This window comes from Penaeus vannamei, chromosome 3, assembly GCF_042767895.1.
Source record: "Penaeus vannamei isolate JL-2024 chromosome 3, ASM4276789v1, whole genome shotgun sequence".
Lineage (NCBI taxonomy): Eukaryota > Metazoa > Arthropoda > Malacostraca > Decapoda > Penaeidae > Penaeus > Penaeus vannamei.
The window spans coordinates 43,032,765-43,042,764 of record NC_091551.1 but is presented as its reverse complement, the minus strand read 5'-3'; the positions used below and the strand labels follow the sequence as shown (position 1 = coordinate 43,042,764).

At 48.9% G+C, this 10,000-nt stretch overlaps 1 protein-coding gene across 1 annotated transcript in view; it reads right to left on the bottom strand.

Annotated features, from left to right (window-relative positions):
• Positions 1 to 1,505: 1,505 nt before the first annotated feature.
• The window catches only part of LOC138859911 (uncharacterized), a 26,768-nt gene continuing 18,273 nt past the window's right edge, over positions 1,506 to 10,000 (bottom strand). Inside the window, exons 3-6 of the mRNA XM_070116404.1 lie at positions 6,370 to 6,386; positions 4,995 to 5,477; positions 4,202 to 4,875; positions 1,506 to 1,699 (exon numbers count right to left, since the gene is read on the bottom strand). Coding sequence (XP_069972505.1) covers positions 1,506 to 1,699; positions 4,202 to 4,875; positions 4,995 to 5,477; positions 6,370 to 6,386 — 1,368 coding nt within the window. The remainder of the gene's footprint in view (positions 1,700 to 4,201; positions 4,876 to 4,994; positions 5,478 to 6,369; positions 6,387 to 10,000) is intronic.

Below are 10,000 nucleotides of genomic sequence, written 5' to 3'. Positions count from 1 at the left end.
TACTAACAGACTTACGACAAATGAATATATACCTCCCCCCTGCCACAGGATCGCATGCCACGTCGCGCTGTGTCCAGGTGGCCCGATGGCACCAACTGCCTGTGTCGAGGGTGTAGCATGCCACGCGTAGCCTAAAGTGCTCTCTCGGTGGAATTCAGCTTTTACGGTAAATTTGTTAAATCAATTCGCGGAAGTAAAATAGAAAAGTAAAGAAAGAGTTAATAGAAAGTTAATAAAAAAGAAAAAAAAAGTAAAAAAAGTAAAAACGTAAAAAAGTAAAAAAAAAAAAAAGTAAAACAAGTAAAAAGTAAACAAAAAGTAAAAAAGTAATAAGTAAAAAAAGTAAAAATAGTAAAAACAAAGAGTAAAAAAAGTAAAAACAATGAGTAAAAAAAAAGTAATAAAAAACTATAAGGAAAAAGCAAAAAAAGTAAAAAAAAAAAAAAATGTAAAAAACACCAGTACACTAAGTTTCCATCACACTTCATCAATTCTCCCATAATTAATTTGCTTCCACCCTCTTTTCATAATTTCAATTACCTCCGCTCTTCGCTTTCCATTAATTATTTCTCCGGTCCCTCTCTCTCCCCTCTCCCCTCTCCCTTCTCCCCTCTCTCTCTCATTTCGACTTTCCTTCTCTTCATTTTCGTCTTGTTCTTAGTTATTCATATACGCCATTTACTCTAGTCCCTCTCTATTTCTGTTTTTCTTCTTACTCCTCTTTCTCTTCTGTTTCTTTTTCTTTTCCAATTTTCTTCCTATTTCACTTATAGCTCCTCCTCCTCCTCGTCTTTCATTTCCGCTTTTTCCACCTCATCCTTATCTATCTCCTCTTCATTTTCCTTATCTTGTTCCTCATATTTTTCTTTCTCTTTATCCTCAATCTTTTCCTTCTTATCCATCTGTTCCTGCGCCTTCGTCTTCTTCCTTATTGTTCCAATATTCCCTAATTCCCTTGTTCCTCTTCTTCCTTTTTCTTATGTTTTTTCTCGTCTGTTTCCTGTTTCTTTTCCTCTTTCCTACTGATTCTCTTGCCCTCTTTCTCCTCCTCCTTCTCCACCTCCCCCTTTCTTCTTCTCCTCCTCCACCTCCCCTTCCCTTCCTTTCCCCCTCCCCCTTCTCCACCATGAGCATCAGCATCACCACCACCACCTCCTCCTCCTCCACCTCCACCACCCTTTCCCCTCCTCTTCCACCTCCGTTTCCGCTCCTCCTCCTCCACCTTCCTCTTCCCTTCCCTTCCCTTCCTCCTCCCTTCCTCCTCCTCCTATCTCCCCTTCCTCCTTCCCCTCCTTCTCCACCACTACCACCACCACCACCACCTCCTCCACCTCCTCCACCTTCTCACCCCCGTCCTCCTCCTCCCCCTCCCCTCCCCCCCCCCCCTCCTCCTCCTCTTCTCTCGAATCCTCATCCCCCTCCTTCTTCACCGCATTCTAATATTCCTCCGGCGCCCGCCCACTTATTCCCTGCTCTCCCTCTCCCTCTCTTTATCTTCTTCATGCCTATGCCCCGAGGTAAGAGGCGACGCAGACGGTGATGCCAAACACCAGCTTTAAGCCGGGCGGGGATGGACGCGGCTGCGAAGTGTAGTGCGGTGGGTGTTGGAGGGTGTAGGGTGTAGGCTGGTGTGGGGTGGTGTGGAGGGTGTAGGGTGGTGTGGAGGATGTAGGCCGGTGTGGAAGGTGTAGGGTGTAGGCTGGTGTGGAGGGTGTGGGGTGGTGTGGAGGGTGAAGGGTGTGGGGTGGTGTGGAGGGTGAAGGGTGTGGGGTGGTGTGGAGGGTGAAGGGTGTGGGGTGGTGTGGAGGATGTAGGCCGGTGTGGAGGGTGTAGGGTGTAGGGTGGTGTGGAGGGTGTAGGGTGTGGGGTGGTGTGGAGGGTGTAGGGTGTGGGGTGGTGTGGAGGGTGTAGGGTGTGGGGTGGTGTGGAGGGTGTAGGGTGTGGGGTGGTGTGGAGGGTGTAGGGTGTGGGGTGGTGTGGAGGGTGTAGGCCGGTGTGGAGTGGTGTGGAGGGTGTAGGGTGGTGTGGAGGGTGATGGGTGGTGTGGAGGGTGTAGGGTGTGGGGTGGTGTGGAGGGTGTTGGGTGGTGTGGAGGGTGTAGGGTGTGGGGTGGTGTGGAGGGTGTAGGGTGTGGGGCGTGTGGAGGATGTAGGCCGGTGTGGAGGGTGTAGGGTGTAGGGTGGTGTGGAGGGTGATGGGTGGTGTGGAGGGTGTAGGGTGTGGGGTGGTGTGGAGGGTGTTGGGTTGTGTGGAGGCTGTAGGGTGGTGTGGAGGGTGTAGGGTGTAGGGTGGTGTGGAGGGTGGTGTGGAGGGTGGTGTGGAGGGTGTTGGGGTGTGGGGTGGTGTGGAGGGTGTAGGGTGTGCGTGGTGTGGAGGGTGTAGGGTGTGGGGTGGTGTGGAGGGTGTTGGGTGTGGGGTGGTGTGGAGGGTGTAGGGTGTGGGGTGGTGTGGAGGGTGTTGGGTGTGGGGGTGGTGTGGAGGGTGTTGGGTGTGGGGTGGTGTGGAGGGTGTTGGGTGTGGGGTGGTGTGGAGGGTGTTGGGTGTGGGGTGGTGTGGAGGGTGTTGGGTGTGGGGTGGTGTGGAGGGTGTTGGGTGTGGGGTGGTGTGGAGGGTGTAGGGTGTGGCGTGGTGTGGAGGGTGTAGGGTGTGGGGTGGTGTGGAGGGTGTTGGGTGTGGGGTGGTGTGGAGGGTGTAGGGTGTGGCGTGGTGTGGAGGGGTGTAGGGTGTGGGGTGGTGTGGAGGGTGTTGGGTGTGGGGTGGTGTGGAGGGTGTAGGCTGTTGTGGAGGGTGTAGAGGGTGTAGGGTGGTGGTGGAGGGTGTAGGGTGGTGTGGAGGGTGTAGGGTGGTGTGGAGGGTGTAGAGTGGTGTGGAGGGTGTAGGGTGTAGGGTGGTGTGGAGGGTGTAGGGTGTAGGGTGGTGTGGAGGGTGTAGGGTGTAGGGTGGTGTGGAGGGTGTAGGGGTAGGGTGGTGTGGAGGGTGTAGGGTGTAGGGTGGTGTGGAGGGTGTAGGGTGTAGGGTGGTGTGGAGGGTGTCGGCTGGTGTGGAGGGTGTAGAGTGGTGTGGAGGGTGTAGGGTGTAGGGTGGTGTGGAAGGTGTAGGGTGTGGCGTGGTGTGGAGGGTGTAGGGTGTGGGGTGGTGTGGAGGGTGTTGGGTGTGGGGTGGTGTGGAGGGTGTTGGGTGTGGGGTGGTGTGGAGGGTGTAGGCTGTTGTGGAGGGTGTAGAGGGTGTAGGGTGGTGTGGAGGGTGTAGGGTGGTGTGGAGGGTGTGGGGTGGTGTGGAGGTGTTAGGGTGTAGGGTGGTGTGGAGGGTGTAGGGTGTAGGGTGGTGTGGAGGGTGTAGGGTGGTGTGGAGGGTGTAGGGTGTAGGGTGGTGTGGAGGGTGTCGGCTGGTGTGGAGGGTGTAGAGTGGTGTGGAGGGTGTAGGGTGTAGGGTGGTGTGGAAGGTGTAGGGTGTGGCGTGGTGTGGAGGGTGTTGGGTGTGGGGTGGTGTGGAGGGTGTTGGGTGTGGGGGTGGTGTGGAGGGTGGTAGGCTGTTGTGGAGGTGTAGTGGGGTGTAGGGTGGTGTGGAGGGTGTAGGGTGGTGTGGAGGGTGTAGGGTGGTGTGGAGGGTGTAGAGTGGTGTGGAGGGTGTAGGGTGTAGGGTGGTGTGGGAGGGTGTAGGGTGTAGGGTGGTGTGGAGGGTGTAGGGTGTAGGGTGGTGTGGAGGGTGTAGGGTGTAGGGTGGTGGTGGAGGGTGTAGGGTGTAGGGTGGTGTGGAGGTGTAGGGTGTAGGGTGGTGTGGAGGGTGTCGGCTGGTGTGGAGGGTGTAGAGTGGTGTGGAGGGTGTAGGGTGTAGGGTGGTGTTGGAGGGTGTAGGGTGTGGGGTGGTTTGGAGGGTGTCGGGTGGTGTGGAGGGTGTAGGGTGTAGGCTGGTGTGTGGGGTGTAGGGTGTAGTGGTGGTGTGGAGGGTGTAGGGTGGTGTGGAGGGTGTAGGGTGTAGGGTGGTGTGGAGGGTGTAGGGTGTAGGGTGGTGTGGAGGGTGTCGGCTGGTGTGGAGGGTGTAGAGTGGTGTGGAGGGTGTAGGGTGTAGGGTGGTGTTGGAGGGTGTAGGGTGTGGGGTGGTGTGTGGAGGGTGTCGGGTGGTGTGGAGGGTGTAGGGTGTAGGGGGGGTGGTGAGTGGGGTGTAGGGTGTAGGGGTGGTGTGGAGGGTGTAGGGTGTAGGCTGGTGTGGAGGGTGTAGGATGTAGGCTGGTGTGGAGGATGTAGGCTGGTGTGGAAGGTGTAGGGTGGTTTGGAGGATGTAGGCTGGTGTGGTGGGTGTAGGGTGTAGGCTGGTATGGAGGGTGTAGGGTGTAGGCTGGTGTGGATGGTATAGGGTGTAGGCTGGTGTGCAGGATGTAGGCCGGTGTGGAAAGTGTAGGGTGTAGGCTGGTGTGGAGGATGTAGGCCGGTGTGGAAGGTGTAGGGTGTAGGCTGGTGTGGAGGGTGTAGGGTATAGGCCGGTGTGGAAGGTGTAGGATGTAGGCTGGTGTTGAAGGTGTAAGGTGTAGGCCGGTGTGGAGGGTGTAGGATGTAGGCTGGTGTGGAGGGAATAGGCTGGTGTGGAGGGTGTAGGCTGGTGTGGAGGGTGTAGGGGGGTGTGGAGGATGTAGGCCGGTGTGGAAGGTGTAGGGTGTAGGCTGGTGTGGAGGGTGTAGGCCGGTGTGGAGGGTGTAGGGTGTAGGGTGGTGTGGAGGGTGTAGGGTGGTGTGGAGGGTGTAGGGTGGTGTGGAGGGTGTAGGGTGGTGTTGAGGGTGTAGGGTGTAGGGTGGTGTGGAGGGCGTAGGGTGGTGTGGAAGGTGTAGGGTGTAGGGTGGTGTGGAGGGTGTAGGGTGTAGGGTGGTGTGGAGGGTGTCGGCTGGTGTGGAGGGTGTAGAGTGGTGTGGAGGTGTAGGGTGTAGGGTGGTGTTGGAGGGTGTAGGGGTGTGGGGTGGTGTGGAGGGTGTCGGGTGGTGTGGAGGGTGTAGGGGTGTAGGCTGGTGTGTGGGGTGTAGGGTGGGTGTGGGAGGGTGTAGGGTGTAGGCTGGTGTGTGGGGTGTAGGGTGGTGTGGAGGGTGTAGGGTGTAGGCTGGTGTGGAGGGTGTAGGCTGGTGTGGAGGGTGTAGGCTGGTGTGGAGGGTGTAGGGTGTAGGCTGGTGTGGAGGATGTAGGCCGGTGTGGAAGGTGTAAGCTGTAGGCCGGTGTGGAGGGTGTAGGGTGTAGGCTGGTATGGAGGGCGTAGGGTGTAGGCTGGTGTGGAGGGTGTAGGCCGTTGTGGAAGGTGTAGGGTATAGGTGGTGTGGAGGATGTAGGCCGGTGTGGAAGGTGTAGGGTGTTGGCTGGTGTGGAGGGTGTAAGGTGTAGGCCGGTGTGGAGGGTGTAGGATGTAGGCTGGTGTGGAGGGAATAGGCTGGTGTGGAGGGTGTAGGCTGGTGTGGATGGTATAGGGTGTAGGCTGGTGTGGTGGGTGTAGGGTGTAGGCTGGTGTGGAAAATGTAGACTTATGTGTAGCGCGAATAGTTTGGTGTGGATCCGGTGTAAAAGAATAAGAGTGTGTGTAGAAGGGATGGAGGCCTGGTGGATGAGGAAGTGGTGTAGAAGGGAGAAAGGTGTTAGAGTAAGGAAGGAAGAGTTACAGAAGGAAGTCGTTTGGTGTGGGAAAGATGGAATGAAAGTGGGTGTAGAAGGGTGAATCTGGTGTAGAAACGAGGGAACTGGTATAGAAGGGAAGGGACAGGTGTAGAAGAGATGGAACTAGCATAAGAAAGAAACTGGTGTAGAAAGAAGATAAAAGGTGTAGAAGGAAATAAACTGTTTAGTGTAGCTCCAAAAGGTGTATGCCGGTGTAAAGGAGAAAGGAAAATGTTGTAGAAGTAAGGTCTTGGAAAAGGTCTTAAAAACACCGAAAGAAAATGTAAGAAAAAGTGAAATAATAGATGAAAATGTAAGAAGCCAAGAGTGCAAGATTTTAAAAATGGAATATGAGTATGTAGAGAGAATATCAAAGGAGGCATACAGGTTTAACGAGGTGTAAATATGCAGGAGGATGGTGTACTTACACGTCGTGGTGCAGAAGTCTAAAAAAAAAAACAATTGAAATATGTTCAAAAAAAAAAAAGAAAAAAAAAAAGAAAAAAAAAAAACATACGATAATGAATAGGCAGAGAATTGAATAATGAAGAGAAATAAAACAATAACCGTAAATAACGAAACGAAAATTTACGAAACCTGGCGTGAGAGGCCGCAGAGTAATGCATAAAAAGGGGGTGTCATTGTCAGCATTTCGCGAGGCTGCAAATTGCATTTCGTTAAATCATGGCTCTCCGCTGCCATGGAATTATCGAAAATTTAGGGAGACTCACAGAGGAATTACACATTGTCGGAATTTACCTGGAAAGCCCTTGAAATGGTGTTTATAGAAAACATTGCTATATACATTCAACACATACACGTACGTATACACTCATCCACATACATCCACCCATCCACACACACACACACACACACACACACACACACACACACACACACACACACACACACACACACACACACACACACACACACACACACATGCCCTCCCCCTTACACAAACACTATACTGTTTTAGAGGTATCTGTATTTACCGTATACGCATACCTACGTTATATCAATAACCCATAAAAAAAACAGCAGCTTCAACAACAAATATTTGCAGAACTTTGCAACAACTGGGCAAAGCGTGTGGCAAATTTCCAGAGAGACGAAGGTAGAACACTTGTAAACATTGGCTCCGTGTTTTTTGTTTACATTTCACTACAATGGCCGTATCTCCTGGCGGGGCAATGTTTACCCAGTGTGAAGAAATTATGTAAACTGTGACGGATCTGAATTCGCGTTTTCTTTGCCTCCCGGCCTTTCGGGTTTTCCTTTGAGGGGGGTCTGTCTTATTTTTTTTGGGGGGGAGTTATAAAATTATACAGAAAGAGAGAAAGACAGATATACATATATATATATATATATATATATATATATATATATATATATATATATATATATATATATATATGTATATATATGTATGCATGTATATATAAATGTATATGTATATATATACATACATATATACATATATATATATATATATATATATATATATATATATATATATATATATATATACATATATATATATATATATATATATATATATATATATATATATATATATATATATATATATATATATACATTTTATAATCAAAATAATAATAGCAATAATAATAATAACGATAATAATAATAACATTATCATTATTACCATTGCAATTATCACTGTCACTATCATTATCGTTAGTATTACTACTACTACTATCATGATAATCATCATTATCATTAACATTATTACTTCTATTATCATTATTATTTTAATGATCATTATTGATTATAATTGTGATTTTGATTATCATTATCATCATCATTATCACATTAGATATCATTACTAGATATCATTATTATTATTATCATTATCATTATTATTATTATTATTATTATCATTATTATTATTATTAGTAATAGTAATAATAGTATTCTAATTCTCATTATTATTATTTTTCATTATCATTATTATTACCTTCGCTAAGGAGGTTATGGTTTTGGTAGCGTTGGTTAGTTTGTTGGTTAGTTAGTTAAATGTTCATATATCCGTTCATAAAAATCTGTTCATAACTTTATGAGTTATCCTGCTGACCAACCAACCAACAAACTAACCAACACTACTAAAAACACAACCTCAATGGCGGAGGTAATAATAGACATAATAATAATAACAGCAAATATAGTAATAACAAAAATAACAAGAACAGCAATAACGGAGAAAAACGACAATAATATTCAAGACAGCAATATCCTAAGTGACAACAGCAGAAGAGTTACTGCTAATGAACACTCCAATAAAATTAAAACGTAACAATAACAGGGAAAAAATAACAGCAACAATAACATCACAAGACCTTAAAAATGCTGGTGCAACATTAGCATCACTTGAGAAGAAGGGAAGCAGACAGGAAGGGAAGAAGCAGAGGAGGAAGAAGGACAGGGAGAGGGGGTAAGAGAGGGAGAGAATGGGCAGGCGAGGTTGTGGGAAAGGGGGAGGGAGTGGGAGAAGGGGAAGAAGAAAGGGAAAAGGGGCGAAGGTAGCAGGGAAGGAGAAAGGCAGAGGGATAAAGAGAGTAAGAGAGAAAGACAGAGAGAGAGAGAGATGAGAGAGAGAGAGAGAGAGAGAGAGAGAGAGAGAGAGAGAGAGATGAGAGGAGAGAGAGAGAGAGAGAGAGAGAGAGAAATAGCATAGAGAAAGAGAGAGAGAGAGAGCAGATAGAGAGAGCAGATAGAGAGAGCAGATAGATAGAGAGAGAGAGAGCAGATAGAGAGAGAGAGAGAGCAGATAGAGAGAGAGAGAGAGAGAGAGAGAGAGAGAGAGATGAGGAGAGAGAGAGAGAGAGAGAGAGAGAGAGAGAGAGAGAGAGAGAGAGAGAGAAGAGAAGAGAGAAGAGAGAAGAGAGAGAGGGAGAGGGAGAGAGAGAGAGAGAGAGAGAGAGAGAGAGAGAGAGAGAGAGAGAGAGAGGGAGAGAGAGAGAGAGAAAGCGAGAGAGAGAGAGAGAGAGAGAGAGAGAGAGAGAGAGAAAGAGAGAGAGAAGAGAGAAGAGAGAAGAGAGAAGAGAGATAGATAGATAGATAGATAGATAGATAAATAGATAGATAGATAGATAGAGAGAGAGATTTACAGAAATACATCCAAAATCAACGAGAATACAATAATGATAATAATGATAATAATAATAATGACAATAATGATAAACTAACAATAATAATAATGATAATACTAATAATAACAAAACAGAACAAAACGCACACCAGAGAAATTAAGCTCTGATTGCAAGAACATATAGCCACACGATTTTTTTTTGAGAGTCTCCCCTTAAATTTCCAGCCACCCACTCAACAGAAAACGTATAAGCCGCCATTAGAATTCTACTGGCAACTGTGACGTGCTTTTCGCCAGCCATATGTTACGGGGCTAAAGTGCGGTGGCGTGAGAGACGGGGAGAAGAGGGAGGGGAGAAGGGGGATGGGGAGAAGGAGGGAGGGTAAAACAGGGAAGGGGAGGGGAAAAGGTGGGGAGAAGGGGGAATGGGGAGAAGGGGGGACGGGGAGAAGGGGAGTGGGGAGAAGAGGGAGGGAGAGAAGGGGGGTGGGAGAAGGGGATGGGGAGAAGGTGGATGGGGAAGAGGAGAGAGGGATGAATAGGAGGAGAGAAAGAGGGGAAAAGAGGAAAGCGGGAGGGGAGAAGGAGGAAGGGGAGAAGGGGAGGGGAGAAGGAGGAAGGGGAGAAGGGGAGGGAAGAAGAGGGGAGGGGAGAAGGGGAAAGGACGAAGGAGAGGGAAGGAGAGGAAAAGAGGGAGGGGAGAAGGGGAAAGGAAAGAGGAGAGAGAGAGAGGGGAAGATAGGAAGGAGGGAAAGAGGGAACGTAAAGGAAGATGGACGGGAGGGAGAGAAGTGGAGAAATGAAATGTGGAAGAGCGAAAGAGAGAGAAAAGGACATACAAAGAAGGAGGAAGGAGCAAGGACGAGAGAAAGAGAAATGGGAAGGAAGCAAAGAGGTAGAGGAGTAGAGGGAGGAGGGGGGAAGGCAATAAGGAGAAGGTATTGTTATCGCAGAAGGATGGAGGGGGAGGAGGGGAGGGGGAGGGAGAAGAAGAAGAAGGGGGGGGGGGAGCCAAGATATCAAGGTTTTGCAGTTTATGTCTCGGTAAGAATGTGATTGTATCTGCCTTTCTCTTTCTCCTTTTTTTCTCTCTCTCTTTCGTTCGTGTCTTTACTTTCGCTTCCTTACCTTCTCTTTGTCTGTCTCTTTCTCTCTGTTAGTGTGTCTATTTCTGTCTGTCTCTGTTGTTGTGTCTCTGTCAGTCTTAGTTTGTCTGTCTGTCTGTGTGTCTTTCTCTCTTCCTCTCTCTCTCCATCTCTTTC